Genomic DNA, 22,834 nt, shown 5'->3' on the forward strand with positions numbered 1-22,834 from the left:
ACTTGTCTTCTTTTTGTTCTGTTTTCGTTTTAATATGTTTGATGTAGTTTTAGTCAAGCTTTTATTTATTTTTAAAAAAGTATCGTTTTTAGTTTTGTTTTGTCTTTTTACTCTATTTTGTCTAATTCCTTGATCTAATTTTGATTTCACTCTACTGTCATTACATCCTTTAGACTTTTTATTTCAGTTTCGTTATTTTTAATGTATTGCTTGCATTAGTCTTAAATTATTAAATTACTATAATTCATTTTTGTTTTGTCAGTCTGTACTTGTTTGATCGTTTCAGTGTCAGTCATCTGTGAAGCACTATCCTGAATAAAAAGGTGCTAAATAAATAAAGTTTGATTTACTGATTGAAGCTAAAACCATAATTAGTTTCAGCCTCCGTTTCGATGCCATTTCTTTAGACTTTAAGAGCAGGAGTTTCTCTCTACGGTGAATAACACCTCGCTGATTCACAGAGAGAAACTGAGATTAACAACATTAACATCGTATGTCGTCATTAAACGGTGAATCTTTGTTTTTCCAACTGTTGCACAATTTTCTCCGTATGATAAAACCATCCGTAAAGTTAGTGAACTCACCACTTCGATCTGTAGAGGTCGTAGAGGTTACACTCGTGCTTCTTTACCGGACAGCGTACAGTGGAGCCTCCCGAGTCGTCGTCTGGTTCATAATCCTGATCGCCGTCCTCCAACGTACGCTTCCTCTTCCTCGACTCTGTTTGCACTGAAGAACCACAAAAGAAGAAAAGATTGTAAAAAGATTTGACCCTCTTACATCAAGAACATAACACGCATCTTAGCTTTTGTGTTTGCATTAAAGGTTGCAGGAAAAACGACAGAATGTTAGTTTACTAGATTTAAACTCTGATAAACAGAAAAAGTTTGCTTTTTCATCGTTTTGGCTCTGAACTCCTATATATCAGATTTAAAATGAAACATTTACTTTGAGGTAATGCTTCAAAAACGGCCCGACATGTCTATGTCGCGGTCTCACCGTGGTGATCCTGAGAGATGGAAGGCACGCGGATGCAGACGGTGGTCTCCTTGGTGACAGGATGGACGGTGTCAGGGCCGTAGACGTTGGCGAAGGAGAGGCGGAGGTGCTGCTCCACGGTGCGCAGGCCGAAGTATTTGGTGTTCAGGTAAACCAGAGAGCGCAGCAGAGCGGCCGGACTCTGCTGGCCGAGCTGCCGGCTGCTCCACAGGCTCTGCTCCTCCACTCGACCCCACAGCGAGCCTGCAGGACATTAAACCCACTGATCAGAGACCGAGATCCAGTCACATTTATGACTCTCAAACTCACATTTTTTAAACAAATTTTAATTCATTTTTGTTAATACAACTCTGACAATTCACTGTACAAACACATGTGGAGTGACAGTAATCCCTCCCCCTTCCACCTGTGCAAATATTCAATTTAAACTATGCAGGGAAAATAAAAACAACAACAACAAAAAAAAAAAACGCAAAAATGTAAAATGATTCCAGTTAATGAAAAAATCATAATAAAAAAAATGTAAAAGTAAATCAGCATAAATAAACATAATGTTAATATAAATAAATACAGTCCTAGTTAAAGAGAAATTAAATAAAAAATACTTTAAAACAATTAATAAACAAATAGTTTAACAATTTTGAAGGTAAAAAACAAATCATAAAATAAATATTAATTAAATGAGCATAAATATACAAGTCATGTAGAAGTCCCAGTTAATGTATGTCATAGTAAAAGAAAATAATAAATAAATAGATACATGACAATAAGCTGTTAGGGGTCTGGAAAAGTACACCTCATTATCTAGGCCACTGACATACATAAAAAGTAGCACAAGAGGGAGGCAGAAACATGTGAACACTGACACACATCTGGGCTCTTTGCTATCAAACACTCACAGTTTTGGACCAAAAGTAACTAAATCCTCACTGGCACTCTGGACATCTATTATACACATAAAAAAAATACAAGTGTATCAAAGTAAAACTTATTTTTAATTTTAAAAAATGCATCTTCACGACCAAACTACTATTTGTTGTGTAAACAGGAAAAAACTGGAGGATTTGTTCCCTCGTTAGTGTCCTCATATAACATTATAGTGCAATCACAACAAATCAGGATGTGAACAGCAGAAGAGTTATAATCACTGGACACCAACACGACGGCAGAACAAAGCTACAGCACCAGGTGGAGCTAAACCTGAGAAAACTGGGCAACATTGAGCCAAAAATGAGCAAGAAATTAGTTAAAAAAAAAAAAACATTAAAAATACCTCAAAAAATATAGCATAAACTTAAAAGAAAGAAAATGAACACATAAATGACCTGGAAAAAAAGTGGAATAATAATAATACCTTAATATATATTCTTTCTTTAACACTATTTTAAATGTATATTTATGATAATTATGACTATATACTTTTTAATATAATAATTTTCTTTCCTTCTTTATCATTTTTCACCTGTTACAAATGTCTTGCTTTTTTTGGGAACTTTTCTTGCCTAATTACTGATTACCTTTTCCCCATGTTTTTGAAAAAAGTCAAACTAACGTGCTCACGTTTCAGAGGTTTAAAAGCTTGCGAAAGGATGAAGAACAAGAAGGGTTAACTTCCTTCTTATTGCACTTATGAAATCTCTTTTTTAACTCGTGCTTCAACCAATTTGACCTCTTAGTTTAATTCTTTTGCTTTCTCTGCGTGCATTGTGCTTGTTCAGATATTTTTTTTTGTGATTTCAATAAATCTGTTCCAAATTTCACTCTGACAGCCACTCGGTGGAGGACAGATGGTCGCACGAGACTCACCATCGGGAAGCACGCTGGGCTGCCAGTCCTTCAGCACCTTGTTGAGCTCCTCTCCAAACTGCTGGTAGCACGGGTCGCTGAACAGGTCGTCCTTCCGGCCTTTGGCGTGGAGATGCTTCAAAAAAAAGAAGAAAAAAAAAAAAATTAAGAACAGTTAAAAAAAGAAACAAATACAAGCTTTAATCTATAGAGCTCAAATGTGTCCTCATATTCAAAATAATCATCACTGTTTTTCAGAATGTGAACAGCAAAGAGTTATAATCAATGGACACACAAATCTGGGAAAAAACAAAGTTATTTTCTTGTTTTTTGCTAAAAAAATATTTGAACATCAAAAATCGTCTTCTTTGCAAAAACCAACAAGTCACCTTATTGAAGGGACATTTTTAAAAAGTGAGGGGAACTGAGCAGCAAATGAAAGCAGGCCGAGAAAAGAAAAGACATTTTTTAGCATCTTAAACCTAAATTTCTTGATCAAACTTCACATAAAACAATCAAACCTTTAAAAAGTTCTTTTTTGCAAACAAATCAAATCAATCTTACGTTTTTGTGTCAGAAAATTCACCGTCCAGAGGACTTTGGGGAGTCCTGAGCTCCTCTCTGCAGCCATGCTGCTGCTGCGGCGGCTCACATGTGAGAGCAGGAGGGAAAACTGTGCACCAGTAATATCTGTCCTGCTGGAAACACTCACTCTCACTTTAGTTCCTACCTCTAAAATGACTACAGATGTAATTCTAATGGAACAAATACAAAAGAGGAAGGTAGCAAGGCTAATTCTCATTTACTGTATTTACTTCATGGGAATAATTATATTGTATCTAAATTTAGTAATCATTTTTGTATTTTTTTTACTTTTAATGCAACTCAGAATAAAATTTAAGGTCAATTTTTACTATAATAAAAAATACAGAAAAAACTGAACTGACAGTCAGCGTTAGCTACAGTTTTGCACAAATTTTTACTGTAACAAAACTCCCTCTTCACTTTATCTCTTTGTTTACTTTCCTTTAGTCTTTCTTTTCGTCTGAGGTAGATTAACATGGTTCCTCATGTGACAATAATTCACCCATGCGTTTTCACGTCAAGAAACTAGATTAAAATAAAAAATTCAAATAGCTTGTGTGAGCTGACTTGTGGTGCATCTTTATGATCAGTTATCAGTGTTATGTTTTGTTTTTTTGGGTCAGATTTTTATTGCTAGAGAGGTGCTGCTGGTGTGTTTCTGCAGCTCGTTCTCACTCTGAACTCGTCAAATACGTCCGTTCTGTCAGTGCTTTCTGTGTACCAGCACGACGCCAAAAGCCACTTTCCGCATCCGACCCCAGTGCGGCTGGACGACGTCAGATGAGAACACGCACTAAAAAACTGGTGGCAGTATCACACGCCAGTGGACGTCCAGAGGGCACTGGTCGCATCCACAGGCAACGTGCACGGGTGGCGTCACTTGAGAATGAGACCTGAAGGGACAGGTAATAACGCTGCCGGTAACAATGTAATATAAGGTGCGTGAGTGAGGGTGGTCAGGGAGGTGGATGGGACTTTCGTGTCGGAGGAGTCCGTAGTTTGCTTCCTGTGTGCCTTCCATGTGCCTTTTTTTTGCCAAAACCTAACCATCGTGAAGGTCCTACTGCTGTATTAACATAAGGACCGCGCTGCTTTATCCCACACGTGCATTTGTTGACATCATCATAACGGCATCCCAGAGTGTAAACGAGGGAGCTGGGATGAGAGCGTGTTGGTTTCTGGGGTTTTGATACTTTGGCTTGGTACAAACCTGCTGGATCCCCAGACAGAGGTAGAGGATGCTGTCTGGAGAGTAGCGCTCCCCGCTGGGCCTGCAGACCTCCCTGACAAACTGGGACAGAGCCACGTTCAGCTCCTCTGAACTCAGCGACAACAAGTTACTCTTAGACCGAGCTGCAGAGAGAGGAGGGACAGACACGCAGTGCTGTTAGCAAATGTCAAAGATAAGGTATATAATATGATATAATATAATATAATATAACATAACATAATACAATACAGTATAATAAAATACAATGTGCACTGTTGTGTACAGTTTGAATGACAATAAAATCGATCTAAGTCTATAATAAATAGAATAAAATATAATATAATATAATAAAAAATAAGACAGAAAAGAAAAGACACACACACACACACACACACACACACACACACACAATCAAACCACAGTTAACACAAATTATGACCCACAGATCCAGTATTGGTGATTAAATCTCTACAACCCAGGGAACTTTGATATTTGTGGCGAGAACATGGATTTTAATTCTGCATCTGTTTAGAGAGAATCACGATCCTTGAACAGTCGAGCAAACTCAAGGAGACTCAAGGAGCCTTTTCTTAATCTATTTTTAATCTTCAGCAAAGCTGCACCAGGGCAGGAAGTTCATGATCACCTGGTTTGGAGCCGTCCTTTGCTTTGGTGTCATCTGATCGGTCGGGCGGAGACAGCGCCCAGCGCTTCCATGCATTGATGCCGTATCGAGCTTTGAGAGGCAGCGACCGTCCCTCTGAGCGTGCTGAGCCTGTAGGAGGTGAAGAAGAGGACGAGGGCAGATCTGAGCTCTCCTCCACCGCCTGCCTCTCTTGTTCCCCTGCAACACAAACACACAATCACAATACAGCATAGGTGGAAGAAGTATTCAGCTCCTTTAATTTAGTAAAACTACTAACACCACACTGTAAAAATACTCTGTTACAAGTAAAAGTCCTGCTTTGAAAGTGTTAAGTAAAATAAGTAAGTATAATCTGTAACATAGACTTAAAGGATTAAACATAAAAGTACTCAGTGCAGAAAAATCCTTTCATTAAATACATCTTTAATTTTTGGTGATCAATTAAATGTGAAACAGTAAAAGTATATTTCTGTACACAATGCTAGATTAACATGTACAAGTCTGTGCAAGTATTGTGCAGGTTTAATTATTTTTTTTTTGATTACCTATTTTTTGTTATGCTGGTACAAGTGTTTCTGTTTCTCAAAAGTTACTAAATAAATAATATAAAAAAGTAAAAAAAAATAAATAAAAAAAAATACAGAGAATTAATTTATTTATAATTTTTTTTTATAAAATTAAATTATTAATTTTATAAAAAAAACCCCAATTATTTAAGAAAATAAAAAAATAAAAAAAGATTTTTTTTTTCAAAATAGTAGGCAATTATTTTTCAGTCAACTGGCTAGCTAATATTTTATTAATTTTATCGGATTTTATAAACTTTTCTTATGTTTAAAAAAATGTTTTTATCTTTTTTAAGACAGAAACATTAATTGTTAAGTAGCAAGTAACTAAAGCTGTACAATAAATGTAGTGAAGTCAAAGTACAATATTTCCCTCTGAGATGTAGTGAAATGTAGTACAAGTCTTGAGTGGCATTAAAAGAAAATTCTCAAGTAAAGTAGAGATTTTTTACTCAAGTACAGTACTTGAGTAAATGTACATAGTTGTAGTACATAACTGCAGTACAGTAAACTGAAGCTGTTTGGAACAAAGTTACATGTTTTGTCTGTGTGTGCGTACTTGTCTCCTGGGCTGAGGTCGAGGTGCAGACTCGTCCAGCTCCTCCTTCTCCTCGGCGAGGACCGGAGGTAGAGAGAAGCCCATGTCCTCGTCCATCCCCTCCAGGACCGGAGCGGGGTCTGACGCTGAGACAGGAAACAACATTGTCATTATTTACTCAGCTTATATTAAAATGTGAATCCAGTTCAAGGCAGGAAAGTAGTGGCACTGCCTTTGTTTTAGGGGTTAACGCGTTATATTGCCAATGACTTCTTATTACTGACATTCAGCGTCCCAACATTTTCAGAGCCTCAGCTGACAAAGTTGGTACATTTAAATGCACTCAAGAGACCAAGGCGTTCAAAGAAATCAGATCACTCAGACAAAAGCTTCACATTCAATTTCTCCGCGTTAACCTGCAGAAGGTCAATAATCTCGTACCAAACTTTTTGGCGGCTTTAGTTATTTCAGACTGTATCAGGTCTGATGTGACACTGTCATGGAGATTTGTCTTTCATGCTGTCGACGCCTCTCAGCCATTCTCCGGGTGTGTTTTGCGGTAACGTTACAAATGTGTTTGTCAACTGATGTCTTTCTTTTGTTTTCCACCACAACATTTCACACAGCGCAAAAAAAAAGTTTACACCCCCGTCTTTTTATTATCTAACATGTTTTTCATGCACATGCATACTTGTAACTAAATACTGTACATTAATATATAAATACCCATCCTTATATCTGTTTACATAAACAATATTGTGCATTATACACCGTTTACTGCATGCTTTTTTACTGTTTCAAAATCCCAAATGGATAAACTGTGTTATCATCTTAGTTTTTTGGGTAAAGAATGCTCTTCATGTTGGCGTTCATCACAGAGATTTACCGGGCACACTTTAAGTATTCAAAAACACTGTTTATAACCTTTGTAATTATTTAACCCTGCCGTTCTCTGCAATACTTCTGCTACATACAGCAGAGCTAAAGCGTAACAAAAATCTTAACTACAGATTTTACGATATACAAGATATAAACAAAAGTAATGAAAGCAAAGGGAGAGTTTTTAAAAGGTATTGTGGTTCTTGTTGTGAAAATTATTCAATGTAAAATTATTTAAATGTCATCATGTATAATGGTAAAAGCTTTTGAGCCAAATTTTCATTTTCTAATTCACACTGAAAATATACTGATTTACAGTGAGAATATCTTTTATCATTTGAGTGTAAATCATGTGCCAAAGTGCATAAAAAGCATAAAAATAAAGCTAATTTATATATATATATAAAAAACCGAAGTCATTTAATCTTAGAAACAGCTCTGCCTACACCTGACCTTCGCTGTGCTGCTGCTGTATCTGCTTTGTTTGTTAATTTCTCAGATAAATCTCATAAAGTTTGCTTTGAGTTTGAGTTTTTTCTAATTTTCGGTACTTTTGGAGGCCTCAGAGTCCTTAACAAACCTGCATGCAGGAAGTGAAGGACTCTGAGGCCTCCGAAACTACCTCAGCCATGACCATGGATGAATCATGCATTCATACAGTTACAAGTATACACGATGATATTCAAATATTTTCATACTGAATAATTTCCACCAAAGATCTACTTCAAAGAAGGCCAAAATACAATGAGTTAACCCACAGTTCACAGCTCAGAAAGGTCCAGTGCAGCTGAGGCGTGTTATCGAGGCCCGAAAAAAACAAAATAAGAGCCTGTCTCATTCCTGGTCTGATTAACAAGTTCACACTGTAGTCGGACAGCACGCTAAACCTTCAACCCTCTGCCCTGACAGAGCAGATGACAGCTGGTCCCGAAATAACCAGACGGAGGAATTTTAATCTCAATTGCTGTACTGATCCATTAAAAACCCCACAGGGTCAGATGTTGTTACATAAGAGCTGCTTCACTAAACACAGTGAATGAATGAAAAGGAAGGAAAAATGCACACAGACTGACAGACAAATTGACGTAAATTAAAGGGTCCGTATGTAGGATTTAGTGGCATCTAGTGGTGAGGCTGTAGATTGCAACCAACTGAATACAACTGACTGAGTTTATGATGGATTTAAAGTTTTGGACTGTTATTTGAACCACTATGCTTTTACAAAAAAATTTTAATCTTTCTGTCAATATTTACAATTTGGAAAACAACAAACTTCAACAGAAAAGTTTATGTTTTAAAGGCCTTTAGCAAATGTTTAATCAAAACTGAAACTTTCAACATCATATACAGCAGGTTCCCACCAACGTTTTCTTTTAAATCCAGTGAAATTTAAATAAAAATTTAATATATAAAAATAGCTCCCTGAGGTTTTACAAAGTAAAAGTTCCTCCCATGTTGACACTTTCTTTGCATGTATCGCAGACTGCGTTCCCTGGTGTTAGCTGAGTGTAACGCGCACACTTTTTCATTAATTAATTTTATCGGCAATAATCTGCTGACCCTTATTTACTGGGTGCTACAGGACCTGCTCCCTTTGTAGATATGAGGGCCTCACTCTGAGTTACCAAAAACACACCAATTCTTATAAACTAATGAAAACATAAATATGAATATTAATTTCCATTTCTGCCAATAGATCCCCCAAATCCTACATGCTGCTCCTTTAAGAGAATTTCTTCATTTATTTGGCTTTCAAACTTGAGCGGGACCAAATAAATGTGTTTCTCATTAGAAAAAAATGTCAGGAATGTTGTTTGTATTCAGTTACTACCTTGAGGAAAGTCTGCCTCCAGGTCCATGTCGGGCTCGTACGCGTCCTCCTCCTCTTCCTCCTTCACGTCTTCCTCCTTCACCTCCTCCACCTTCTCCTGCTCCTCTTCCTCAGAGCTGCTGCTGGAGGCCTCCTCTCCTCCACGCTCCCTCTTCACCTTCACCGGCTTCATGTCTGAAACACAAAACCAAGTGATTATTGCCATCACCTGCTGCAGCTTTCTGCAAATAAACTGAAACTTGTGTTTAAATTTGGAAATTTGTGACCAGAATCCTGTTTTTAACTTAGACGTTGCTGTAGTGTTTCATGATTTGTTGACAGTTGCAGAAAAAATAAACTTAATTCGCCACTATTCAAGCAAGGTGGTGGCAGAAGTTTAAACACTGGACAACAAAACAAAAAGCCATCTAAATGTCTAAATAACAAAGGGGGGGGGGGGGGGGGGGGGGCTTTTTTAAGGTCTTGGGCTTTTCTTTGATCAGTAAAACAAAAAAAGTGCCAGTTCTCCTTGCTGTTACTGTTGCAATAAATCATAAACGATGATATCTTTCACAATCAGTCTGCACATTCTTTTCTCAAATACTAATAAAAAAAAGTCAATAAAATGCAGTGAAACATGCTCAAGGTGGCATCTTCAAATGATTTGTTTTATCAAACCAACAGTCCAAAGATCCAAAGCTATTCAGCGTATTATATGTTTGACAAGCATAAAATCAAAACATTTTTTGACTTTTTTGCTTTAAAAAAAATACAAAAATGTGATGCTGCAAATAATTGCAGATTACTTTTGTGTCAATCAACATATCAATTCACTGACCAATCGTTTCAGCTCTACGCTTTTCAAGATGGCCCTGACACACCAAACCCAAACTTGAGGTGAGGAAGGCCGACTGTTGCATCCCCTCACGTCGCCTGCGTCTTATCCAAAAAGTTCCACTTAGCACATAAAAAAACCTAAATTCACAACCAACCAGCATGTATGTTTTGCTCCCGTGTGAAACAAAATTATTCTCCATACCAGCAGGCGTCAGCAGTCTGTATTCATCATTCAAAACCAGAAACTGGGAGACCAGCAGGATGAATTCAAGATGTTGAAGGAACAAACTAAATATCTATTGTGGCTGAAAGAACTGACTGAAAAGACAAAGACAAAGACCAGATAGTGCCAACGGTGCAGGACACACTACAAACTCGGATGACAAACGCTAATCGACGACTCGACGTGATTAACGGCCCATCGCCGGCTTGGCGTGTCAGGGCCCTCAAGTTTCAGTGCAAACGTCTGACCCCCTACCTGGCTTCTGGTCCTCTGCGATCATCTCCGCCATGGAGATCAAGTCGGCCTCCAGAGGGTCAGAGGGCATCTTGTTTTTCAGCTCGTCGATGGTCTGGACGATCTGCTCTGCCCCCTGCAGGGTGGTGGGCAGGAACACAGGCACAGGAACCTGGACGGGACAGAGATATATTTTTTAGGCCTCTACTTTGATTTGTGATGTCTGTGTTTGCAGATTTCTTCACACAAGAACCATTTAACGCAGCCTTTATCACACTGATTTGTCTGCTGTATTTTTACATCTTTACAGGACACGTTTTTGCCTTTTAGAAATAATAATCTGTGTGTTCGTCATGTCTTACCGGTACAGGAAGAGAGATCGGAGCGGGAGTGACCTGGGAATACATGTTCATGGGCACGGGGATGAAGACAGGCACAGGTATGGGTACAGGAATATACTCCCTCTTCACACCATCGTCTACATCTGTGGACACACACATGCAAAACCACAACCATTATACACGCAAACCAAGAAATGTATTTATCGGTCGTTATGAAAATCTGGGACAACATGTAAAGGTGCATGGTTATGGCAAAAAAATGAAGGAAAATAAGCAAAACTTTGGCATTGGGACAAAAAATAGAGGCTTTACAGCTAAACAGTGACACTTATGTTGGCTCTTTTATTTTTGGTCTTATTAGTGTTCTGCTTGTTCATTAATGAAGTGATTATTTCAAAGGGTGAGCAGCAGGAATTTTATCAACCTCTATATGGTACATAAGATGGATTTAGGAGAAAAATTAACAAAATACAAAAATGTCCCACTTCCACTGCCTTAGAATAGCAATCATTGTCGCTCTAATCATGTCATTTATTCGCAGGTCTCAGTTTTTAACTTTACCAATACAGAAAACAGAAAATGATCAGTTTATGTTATTTTGGGCCTTTGAAGGTAACATGTAAATGACCAGTGAAAACTCTGTTCTCATTCTAAAAAACATTACATAAAGAACATTTTATTTAAAAAAATAATTAATTAAAAAGTCTCCAAAAAATATGAATGCTATATATCTCAGTATGTATGTAATTTAACTAATCTGAGTAGGATTATGCGTTCACCTGTCTGTAAAAGTTTGCTCTGCATGTGCGGTTTGCAGTAGGTCGCCTTGGTCAGAGTGAGCGGTTTGCAGAGCACAGCCTTGTTTTTGACATCTCTCATCACACCTCCACCAGCGTACGCCACAGTACCCTGATTCACCAGCTGCAGCACGGCAGAGAAAACGGGAAAAAACATTAAAAAATGTACAGGTGTAACTGCAGACAGAAATGTGGCTCCTGCTCTTACAAGACAATCATTTATTTATATGGAAACTATCTAATAATGAGTTAAAGTTAAAATGAGTTAAAGTGGATTCTCAACATTTTAAAACAGTTAGGTGGTAATTTCATTAAATTTTTGTAGTAAATTCACCGCAAAAATGCTTCTGAAAAGGCAAAAAACTCATGTTTCATAACTGGACAACAAGACAAGAAAAACAAAGTCCTCACTCTAGACCACGCTCACATAAGGATTTGATGTAATAAACACTGAGGTGAGGTTGCTTACATGCTCTTCATCAGACTTTTTTTTAAAATCTTTTTTTTTAAAAATATATTTATACTTTTTTAAATGTATGACACCTTTGCCAAATTCCTACTTACCCCAAGTTTAGCCCCTTGCATTTCATATCCTGTAAAAGAGGAAAATAAAATACATAATAAACATAAGGAGGCAGGCATTTGCAGGAATACCTTAGTAGTGCCTACAAGGGAAACACACACACACACACACACACACACACACACACACACACACACACACTTTGTGCCTGATGTGGTGTTTTCGGGGCCTTTCTGTGTGACCATGATGGGCTCGTTTTGCTGGCAGTAGAACTTCAACAGACACTCCTGGTCGCAGAAATGCTTCATCTCTGCTCTCCACATCACCGACTCCGTCAGGTTCCCCTGCACCTTACAGCAGTCACACCTCGCCGCCTGGTGGCCACAGGAGGAAAACTTTCAGGGCATTCACAAAAACTTATTCTCCAGTTTATTTGACGGATATACAGCGTAGGAGCGTACCTTGTAGTACCAGTCGTGGAACTTCTTGGCGCAGCCCTCGCTGCAGAAGTCTCGCGTCATGCCGCCGAGCTGCCGGGTCAAACCTCTCTTACAGAGCTGGTTGCAGTGGTTACAGCTGACACACTTCAGACCCAACCGCCTGATGAAATCCTGCTTAAATAACAGCTTACAGCCTGGAAATACAACAAAAAAATTATTAAAAAAATAACAAATAATTAATAAACTAGAAAGGAGTCTAATCTGGAAGCAATGAAGCAAAATCCAGGATACAAAATATCAGATATACACAAGAAATATGCTTAAAAATGACAAAAAATAAACACATATATCTAGACACAAAAAGCCATTAAAAAAAACAGTCAATCACTGCCACCAGGAAGCTAAATCAGTCTTCTTCACTAGTTCAAAACTGTTCTCGAGTGTCCTCGAGAGAAGAGGAGGTGAGGAGATAAAAACCTTCGCTGCAGAAAGGTCTCTTGACTCCCGAGAACTTGACCATCTCGTGTAGCGTCTTCTCCTCTTGGCAGTACTCACAAAACGTCACGATGCAGTGGAGCTTCTTGTAGTCCTCACAGCACGTCTTACTACAGAACTGGTAGACCTTCTCCTGCAGACACACACATTCGGATATATTTAATATACCTATTATGGCTTTAGGATTTTAAGAAATTACAAAGATTAAGGGTTTAGTTTCACTAAACCAGGTCATTTCTTTTCTTGTCCATCTCCGTCCAACAAACACAGACGGCTTTGGTCTCTGAGGCTTGGTCTCTCCTGTCCCAAGCCAAGAAAGACAAAGGCTTCAGCCTTCATTATTGGTAAATCTGCTAGTAATTTTCTCTAAGAACAAATGCTCATCACAATTTCCAAGAGCCCAAACAGACACATTAAAATGCCTTGTTTGAAAAGACCGAGACCCCAAATTTTGCAACATTGAATCTCACAGAGGACCTTGAAAAGTAGCAAATATTCACATTTGAAAGGGTAGAAGCAATGTATTTTGCCATTTTTCAAAGGAAAGACAAAAAAAGAGGACACAAACAATTAATGAAAATTATTGAGGATTAATTTCCTACTGACTGAAAACTTGTTTCAGCTGTAACGTTGATAAGGTATACTGCTTCTCTGGTAAACTTGAGTTCAATACCTTGTAAAGTTTCTATGGATGCAAGATATTGGATTTTTTGCCGATATCTGATACGCTGATTTATAACAACTCACTAATTCTACAAACTCCTCTGTAGTGGAATCAACATCACATCATGCATACTCTTATTGTGATAACACATCGAATATAATGCAGTTCAGTGTGTGTAATATCCATTCATAGTGAAAAATAAGAAAAATCCTTCATCTTAGGGTTGATGTTTTGTACATGTTCACTTTGTCAATTTAAAAAAAATATGTCATTTTGGCAAAAAATCAGCATGTTGACCGATTCAGATGACGTGCGGATATTATGATCAGCACATCTGGGTAATGCTGCTGAATGTGCACGAACGTGACATGTTTCCATTCACAGATCCGTTCATTTAATACAAAACTCGCTCTCTGGTTTTGTCGCAGCTGACCGTGAACCTGCAGGCGGGTCACGGTCAGCTGCCGTCTTTCAGCTCCGCCATTTGATTTGTGCTCGCCATAGTGGGATACACACACACACCAATCCCCTCGTTTTGTGCTAACCTCTGCACCTGTTACTAACTGTGAATAGCTAAAAATTTGCGGGCATCGATCTTTGTAATGTGTATTTTGCGTGCACTGCATCTTGACCCTCGTACTGTGCCGTTTTAGCGCGTATACACAAACTATTACAGCTCTGTTAAAACTCTCCCTGAGAGGATGATCTCACCTCCCACTCCAGAATTTCGGGCTTCAGGCTGAATGCTCCTCGACAGTAATTACATTTCAGCTGGACGGCGTTGTTTGTGGTGGAGAGGGGCGTCTGTCCGTTTGTGGCCGTCTGAATTGTTGTGTTCTGTTAAAAAAAAAAAAAAAAGACATCACATAGAGAAAATAAAAAACTTTTAAGACGAGCAGCTGGTGTTTAACAACATCCAACATGTCTCATGGCCCTCCTTACGCACCTTGATATATCAAAACACACCACCTGGCTGTATTTAGAGGTAATTAATGAAGCCGATAAACCCACAGACTTGCATATATTTTTACGCCCACAAACTTCTCTTCACATGTGGGAGGTAAAATATGAGACAAACTCTGTGTCATAAACACTGATAGAGTCAAATGACCTGTTTTTAAGTTAGTATGTAAATTTATGCTAAAAACTAATCAGGTCATCGACCACACTGAGGGAACTGAGGGTTTTTATGTTTGTGCTTTTGGCTGCTGTTTTCATGAGGATGTGTCAGATTAGCAGATGGTAACAGGTAATCTTTTTATTTTTTTTTTTACTTCTAATAATATTTTATGTTCTTACTAATATGTATGGAGATAAGGGGTGTGCTCCACAAACACACAGAAAGTCAAGAGACAAATATACAATAGAAAAAATTACAATAAAATTAGGAAATATACTATAAATTAAACAGGTTTCTTTTTTTTCCTCATTAAAAAAATACTATAACTGTTTCTTGATTTTTGCCATTCTAAAAAAAAAAAAAAAACAATAAACACAAATAATAAAAATCACATTCTGCAAAGTAAAGATAGAACTGAAGAACTTAAAAAAAAACATATAAAAAAGACACTAAACTTAAACTTTTGCACATTATTCTATTTTGAATTCATGTTTCTTGCAGTATTTGATTTTCATTTTTCCCCACACACAAATAAATATTAATGAAGTACTGCAATGTCAAGAAACAAATAAAAATGGAAACGTTTATTATAAAAATCACAAAAAACTATGAAGAAAACAGATATATTTTACATTAATTTAGTATTTTTTCATATTTTAATCGTAAACATTCTCTTCTTTCTTTATGTTTCTGGCAAATTTGTTGTATCTTAAAACCTGTTTGATTCACACTGGAATGCAGGGGATGTAGACAACACCAACTTTCAGCACGTCTAGTTCGATCCAGTACTCTTTTACCTGGTTAATTCATGAGATCAGTATGCATGTATGCATTTTTTTTAAAAAAGATTAGTGTTGTCTGGTTTTGAAATGACAAAAAGAGTCCCCACCTGGAACTTGGTGACACACTGTGAGCTGCAGAAGTTGAGGATGTTTCCCTCTGGCAGCGTGGCCTGGTACTGCGGTAATGAGTTCCTCTTACAGAAGTGACACGTTGGCTCTGTGTCTGTGCACAAAGACATTAAATAAACATTAAAACTCACATGAAAAAGCATGTTTTACACATGCTTTTCTAAAAAGGTCTTTCTATGCAAGCAACTACGGTTTATGTGTTCAGTGCTGGGATGAACATCATTGATCAAACGAGTAAACGCTTTTTTCTGCTGCTTTGTTAAGTTGCTTATTGATCATCACAACGTGCAAACCTTAATACATTCAGATGGAAAACATTGTAATTCCTAACTGTCCAGAACTCTATCTGAAGGCCCTGTTCTACCATGGGAAATGGTTGAAAACGTAAACTACATTCCTGAAAGTTTGTGGTTCAGAAAAGCTCAGTTTCTGTATTACATTTTTTTTCCGGTGACTCACTGATGAAGGAGGTCGACGCCAGCTTGCCCTTGTTCATGCAGTTGACGGAGCAGTAGGAGCCCATGGTGCCGCCCGCTCCGAGGCTGTGCAGCACCTCGCCCGTCTTGATCAGCGTTTTGCAGGTCAGACAGCTCGCAAGTTTACTGTGTGCCTGAGACAGAGAGAGGACGCATCAGGTCAAACAGCGAGCAACATAACGTTCTGCTGTCACAAAAAGATGAACTTTTCAAGTGCAAAAATGTGTGAATGTTTTTCTAAAATTGTGTCTCGAGAATTACATTCGTACTATGCGTACCATGCAACATGGTGAAGGTGCACCACAGAGAGCGAAGGATACAATAATACAAATTGTGGTCTTTATGGATCCTCTTCTTTGGATGTTTCAATGCATTTGTGGACACCCAGAGCATTTTCTGTCTTGAGTAAGCCTTGATGACATATGAGCATTAGAGAAAACGGCAAAAATCTATATGTTTACTTTTTGAGTGCCTTGCTTTGCTACAAAAGCACATAGATTATACTTTTTGTCCTGCTTTTATGACCTGATATAACGCGTCTTCAATATGTTGTAAAACTATTTTCACTTTTATTCATTTAACTACACAAAATACAAAAAGGACAACGCTATGACACATTAGTAAAGGATAAGGTGATTCTCCTCAGCGTGCAAAACTGTAATTACTAAATCAATTTTAGGTCCTCAAAAATTGATTTAAAACTGAGAGGCAAAACAGAATTTAAAATGTATCTCCTGCTGGTATAAATTATGATTTTTCTTTTATTTACAGAAACTGATAGTTTGCCAGACTCAAAGATTTTTGTACATTTTATAGAAAAAAAAATGACATTTAACGGAAATAAATGTTTATTCTTAACCACATCTCTTTGATAACTGCCGGTCTGGTTTTAGCACCTATATAGGAAAAAGGTCTGTATTTTTTTGGTTGAGTAAAAGATCATGTGCCTGCGTGCCACAATGCAGATATCTATGCTTTAATTATGTCCCTCATCTGGTGGTGAGGATGTATGGGACAGGTCTCACGCAGTCATTATTTAACTTTATGTTGTTTTATCTCTGAAAATGCAAACTTTCAATTTTCTCCTGTAGACTGCTTTATGCGTGTGAGAAACAAATCAATACATAAACCTTTATTAGAATTAAAAAAAAAACTTGAATAATAATATTATTAGTGGGAAAATTGTACTTTAGATAAAGGTCTAATTCTTAACATCCAAACAGAATATGCGAACATAACCCGAATTAAATTCAAATTATTAACATGTTTGGAAAAATTGTAGAATATCAGTGTGCATGTAAACAGTCACTGAACAGTCAGCCTGTTGTTTGACTTTTACACCACAGAAATGAGAATCTATAGCTTTTCCCCACTCATTAGAGGAGTGTCTAATAAGCTGCCGTTGCCAGGCAACGAATACAATTCCAACATCTAATCTCTAGATAATATCACTTAGCAACACAATTTCGTTGTAACCTGGTTAGTAATTCTGTTATTCAGTTTTTACTGGAGGTCTAAAGGAGATATGAGCGTGTGCTGAGCACTGATCTGTTTCTGTGTGCTGCAATCACACTCTGCATCACTAATAATGTCACGTGAATCCCTGTCAGTTATCATTTGGAGGTTTCTGATCGATCGATATAATCAGGCAGGTCATAAAGTGACCAGCTAGTGAAATTTTCTCCATCATAAATATCCATCCATAAATAAATAATAATAATTCACATGGTGGACGACAACATTAAAAAAAAACACTCGTGGAGAAGAACTAACGCCCTCAAAATTGGAAATTCCTCTATCGTGAAGAGTAGACAGCTACCTATTTTTAATAAATTAATAATGCAAATAAAATGTTTACCAAACCAGGAGGTTGTATACAATCACATAACATTTCCACAAGGCTTGCTGCAGTAGTTCCTGTTACTGGTGTTAAACAATGTTGGTTAAAAAATGCCAAAAACGACCATTGTCTAGTTTTGTAAACATGTTTGATGAATGATAACGGTGCTTATCTCACTGACAAACACACTGCATTTCTTGTGACTACTTCAAAAACAAAGTCAACTGCTGAACCAGTGCAGTGCTCTTATAGTGACGCTGCAGCGGAAATGCTCTACAGACATCGAGCCTCATCGGTGAATCATCTTTTTTTTTAAATGCCGTGTGATTGGTAACACAAGTGCTGTCAAAAGTTTATCAAGCTCCGGGAAAATCTTCTCACTGTGGCGTCCCTAAAGTCCATAAACACTAATTCTTTATTTTAGCGATGTTTAAACGTTTCTTATCTCTGCGTTCCCCCTAAACGCTATTTTTTTTTCTTTTTCTGAACGCAAGTCGTCATCACTTGACTGGCTCGTTTGTTTCATGTCCATTTAAGGACCGCTGGATATTTATTTCATATTATCAGCATTCACACTAGTATTACAGCAACTTAAAATCTTTTTATATTTTAGGGAGGTTGAGTAACAAGGCCAATTTACTGTATTTACATGTCAGTTGCTGTGGGCGCAGTTTCGTGGCTGTGAGGAGGAGGTGAGGTCACCACAGCCAAATTACTTTGACAGAGCTGCAATTTTAAATGAATACAGCTGATTAAAATAAATGAATCAATCACACAGCTCCGATCAGGCACCTTTCACACACCTGCAGCCCGTGGAGGGGCCTACAGTACCTGCTTGTACTCCCTGATGCAGTTCTGGCAGCAGAAGCGTTTCTGTTGGCCGTCGACCAGCAGGAAGTGGTTGGCTGACGCTCGACTGGGCAGGTAGTCGCCACATTGCTCGCAGCAGTTCATGATCAACCCGTTGGCCCGGCGGTACACGTTGAAACACGTGTCGCTGCAGATCTTATGGGTCACAGTTTTAAAGCTAACCTCGTGGCGAATCTGTGGACAGAGAGAAAAGAAGAAGCAGAAAGTGTCATTTTTGTTTAAATTTCTTCAGTAAATCCAACAGTTTTGGGCAAAATCTTCTATCACAGTGTTTGTATTTTCATATCATCATAACAGAATCACGAAGCCAAACGCCACGATACAATACAACTGCGATTTTTTGCTAAATGCTGAGTATTACAATAACATTTATTAACTTTTTCAACTGCAAATTAGAGGTCCCCATAGGAAAAATTTGTTCACATCTAATGAGAAATAATTTTTAGTCTGTTCAAATGTTTCTAGTGGACCGAAAAAGCAATAGACTTTTATTATTCTCGTAGGCTAGCAAAAGGTTTTTTTTTGTTTTTTTTTACAATATTTATCATTTATATAATTAAAAAAAAACTACCATGTAAAGATGTAATATTGTGATATTACAAGATATCAAGGTCTTATTTTTTCCTCCACGCCTCAGTGATAATATATGTAAGGATACAGTAACTACTCTGTAAATCTGATTCAGAAGTGGTTAGAAATAAAAATAACAATACCACACCATCACATTTGATGTGATTATTATTTTATATGGATGTGTACTTTGTCATTTGTTTGCTCTCTGCTCTTTGAACGTTTATTCACTATGAATAGACAAAAACCATTTTGGCCTCTAGCCAATCACAGCACAGAGACCCATACAACCACTCATATAAACAACTGCAATGTGCCGAAATTAAAATAATTAAACTCTAAAACCATGGCGATAGACAGAAAAGAAAAATCATGTTTTCTTTTAAATGCAGACCCAGGCGTGCTGTCTATGTTGTGACTGTAAAAATCACTTTAATGTAGTTTGGCAGAGGCGTCGCTGCTGCTTTTATATGCAAAGAACATCAAGAAGAAGACATAAATAATGCAAATTATTTTAGGATGTCACAAATGCAGATGTTGTTGCTAGGAGACAGTTGTAGTGGTTAGCCAGGGCACACAGTGATACAACAGACTAATACTGAACATGGGAGCTTTAAAGCAACCTAAAAAAAATAACTAACAACAGTTTGTTCATTTATTTTGGATACACAGACTAACAACTAATGAATAATTTTTATGTGGGAGGAACTATTCTTCAGTTTTTAAAACAGCTGTTTTAGCATGTGGTGGCCATGGAGACTGAGCTGAAGGCCTGCTGCAGACGGGCCCGAAAACGCCACACTGAACTGGAGGGTTGGAGAAAAGAGAGACGGCAATAACAGGAGAGTGAACGAGAGAACGGTGACGACAGACAAGGAACAAGAAAGAGATAAATATTGAATGAAAGTGGCCTGAGGAGGAAGACAATAAAAGAGACAACGAGGCAATGAAACGGTGTTAAAAGAACGCTCATTAAAGCCCCACACACTGTGTATTTTGGGATTTTTATGATATTTAATTTTTTCTGAGTCATTCCCTTGACAATTTTGATCAGTAGCGCTGCTCATCAAATATTTTCTGATTAATTTTGTCCAGATAGTTAAAAAAGAAGGTTGTTGCTGACGGAAACTCACAAAAACAATCTAGTTGCCCCTAGCAACTCTCAGTACAATACAAAGAGAAAAATAAGAGTCGATGTATTTCTGTCGCCATTCTGAGGTTTTCAAGTTCATGTTAAGTGAAGAGGGTAGATAATTTTTTGCTTTCACTATCTGTGCTAATATCTATACTCTGACTCTGACACAAAAACTAGAACGACAATCTGGTTGTCATGGGTTTTTTTTAACCACACGCTATAAACCACAACCCCACTGGCTGTTTAATAAAAAAAACAAAAACATGACTTAACACCAGCTAAAGTACAGCTGTAAAGGATAAGAATTAAAGATGGAAGAATAGAAAAGAAGTGAGAAGATGTTGATGAAATGCAACTCGACTTTTTTTTAACGACAAACATCCAAGCAAAAGAACATCCAAAACACGCTTGTCGCTTTGAGGCTGTTGGACATTACAGAGAAGGATGTTTCGTTTACCCTGAAGGAGCCGCATTATTAGAGACACCTCTGGACTGCACCAAGACGTGATCTTACTTCTGTAAAGCTGCAAACAAACAACGGACTTGCTACTCAGTTTTTCACTCCTTTGTGAGGACTTTAGCGGCATGAGTCTCTGGTGACGACTGGAGGACCTAAAGAAAAGTACGTGTTGTTCGGTGTGATGGACAGACTTACCTCTGTGAGCTTGCCACAGACAGTACATTTGGTTTTAAGGCCCGATTTGGGCGGGTTTTGCTTGTTCTCGTATGCGCCGAGGCAGCCTGTGCTGCAGAACTCCTGGAAGGACTCGCTGGAGTCGACCTGCGCCACGATGGTGCCCTTCATGTTTGTGATGTCCCTGAAAAAACAGAACAGATAAATTAACATCTCCAGAAAAAATGTGCATCAGTTAGTAAAAGCGATAAAAGTTTTAAAAAGTGATTAAGACTTGAAAAGACATTAGTTAAAAACTGCTGGAAATGCAGTTTAATGTAATTTATCAGTTGTTAAACACATATAAGCCGATGACGCTGGAGTCACTCAAGAATAAATGGGAAGGAGATCTAGTGAACAAAATTTCAGAAGAACTGTGGCAAAAAATAACAGGCAGAATCTGCTCTTCCTCTATTTGTCTTTAACATGTAGCAGCTGAATTACAAAAATTGTACATCGTCTACAGTGGACTAAAGCAACACTGTGCAAGATTAAAGCAGATCTTGACCCCAAATTCGACCGATGTCGTCAAGAACCTGCCACCCAGACATGTTTTGGACCTTTCCAAATTTGTTTTTGGGAATCTATCTTTAATAACCTGTAAAAAAATTTGCAACCTTTTTTTTTTTTTTTTTTTTTAGAAATTGTGTTATGTCCATTTATGGCCCTTTTTGGAGTGAAAATATATCAGCTTGACTGAGCTGCAAACCAACATGAAAGCTTTCTGTACTCTTTTTGCTAGAAGGATGATGCTGTTAAAATGGAGAGAGACAACGGCCGCCTGTTTATTTTTAATGATAAATTATTGGGTGAGAGAGGTTGTGTTATTATGTTCAACTAGAGAAGATTCAATTTATTATGAAAGAGATCAATTCAGAAATTCTTCATGCTTGGCAGCCTTTCTTAACTCACTATGAAACTCTAAATGCAGACAAAATTATTTTATTGTGTAATATGTGAGTGTGTGTGTGTGTGTGTGTGTTCATGTATTAATGTATTATTTCTCAACTTTCTGGCTATTATATTCAGGTGTTCGTGATAAGGGATAGGGAGGGGGAAGGGGAGAAAAAAGGTCTGTACAGTGAATGTGAATATATATATGTTTTTCCCCAACACATAAAAAAACTTGATAAAAATAAATAAAAAAAACAGCTAGAAATTTACTTTAAAACAGGAACACTTCGAGCGGCCTCTAGCTCGTTCTCTCTCCCCCCTTTCCTATCATGTAACTCCACTATAATAAATGCAAAGAAATCCCCAAAAATAATCTTAAACAGAAACAAAACAAAAGCAGGAACACTGATTTACTCTTAACTGTCAGTCAAACTAAACCACAGATTTGGTTTATTGTTACAACTCCTCTGCTTTAAGGTATCCAACTTGTTGCATGAACAATCCTAACTTCAAACCATGATGTGTTTTTTACTGAAATGGTTTCCAGCACCTCCAGGACGTAGACTCACTTTTTGCACATGGTGCAGCTCTTCTTGGGGGCGGGTTTGTGTGAGAAGGCAGAGAGACAGGTGGTGGAGCAGAACAGGTGTGTGGAGCCTTTACGCTGGTAGGCCGTTTGGCCTTTCTTCAGAGGCTTTTTGCAGTTGGCACACGTCACCTGAGATGAACAAAGAGAACAATGAGTTAGCTGCAGGGACGTTTTACAACAGCAA

The 22,834-nt window shown here is 37.8% G+C and overlaps 1 protein-coding gene across 1 annotated transcript in view; it reads right to left on the minus strand.

Moving 5' to 3' along the window:
- Positions 1-22,834, minus strand: part of zmym2 (zinc finger, MYM-type 2) — a 45,944-nt gene that overhangs the window by 5,877 nt on the left and 17,233 nt on the right. The window contains exons 5-25 of the mRNA XM_042494227.1: positions 22,631-22,779; positions 21,150-21,312; positions 18,751-18,963; positions 16,063-16,213; positions 15,582-15,697; positions 14,284-14,409; positions 12,891-13,041; positions 12,435-12,607; positions 12,182-12,347; positions 12,015-12,043; positions 11,433-11,574; positions 10,675-10,796; positions 10,334-10,484; positions 9,040-9,213; positions 6,351-6,475; positions 6,156-6,164; positions 5,226-5,412; positions 4,580-4,722; positions 2,806-2,920; positions 1,000-1,242; positions 585-729 (exon numbers count right to left, since the gene is read on the minus strand). Coding sequence (XP_042350161.1) covers positions 585-729; positions 1,000-1,242; positions 2,806-2,920; positions 4,580-4,722; positions 5,226-5,412; positions 6,156-6,164; positions 6,351-6,475; positions 9,040-9,213; positions 10,334-10,484; positions 10,675-10,796; positions 11,433-11,574; positions 12,015-12,043; positions 12,182-12,347; positions 12,435-12,607; positions 12,891-13,041; positions 14,284-14,409; positions 15,582-15,697; positions 16,063-16,213; positions 18,751-18,963; positions 21,150-21,312; positions 22,631-22,779 — 2,993 coding nt within the window. The remainder of the gene's footprint in view (positions 1-584; positions 730-999; positions 1,243-2,805; positions 2,921-4,579; positions 4,723-5,225; positions 5,413-6,155; positions 6,165-6,350; positions 6,476-9,039; positions 9,214-10,333; positions 10,485-10,674; positions 10,797-11,432; positions 11,575-12,014; positions 12,044-12,181; positions 12,348-12,434; positions 12,608-12,890; positions 13,042-14,283; positions 14,410-15,581; positions 15,698-16,062; positions 16,214-18,750; positions 18,964-21,149; positions 21,313-22,630; positions 22,780-22,834) is intronic.

The sequence above is a fragment of the Plectropomus leopardus genome, chromosome 10 (assembly GCF_008729295.1).
Source record: "Plectropomus leopardus isolate mb chromosome 10, YSFRI_Pleo_2.0, whole genome shotgun sequence".
In the NCBI taxonomy this organism is placed as follows: Eukaryota; Metazoa; Chordata; class Actinopteri; order Perciformes; family Serranidae; genus Plectropomus; species Plectropomus leopardus.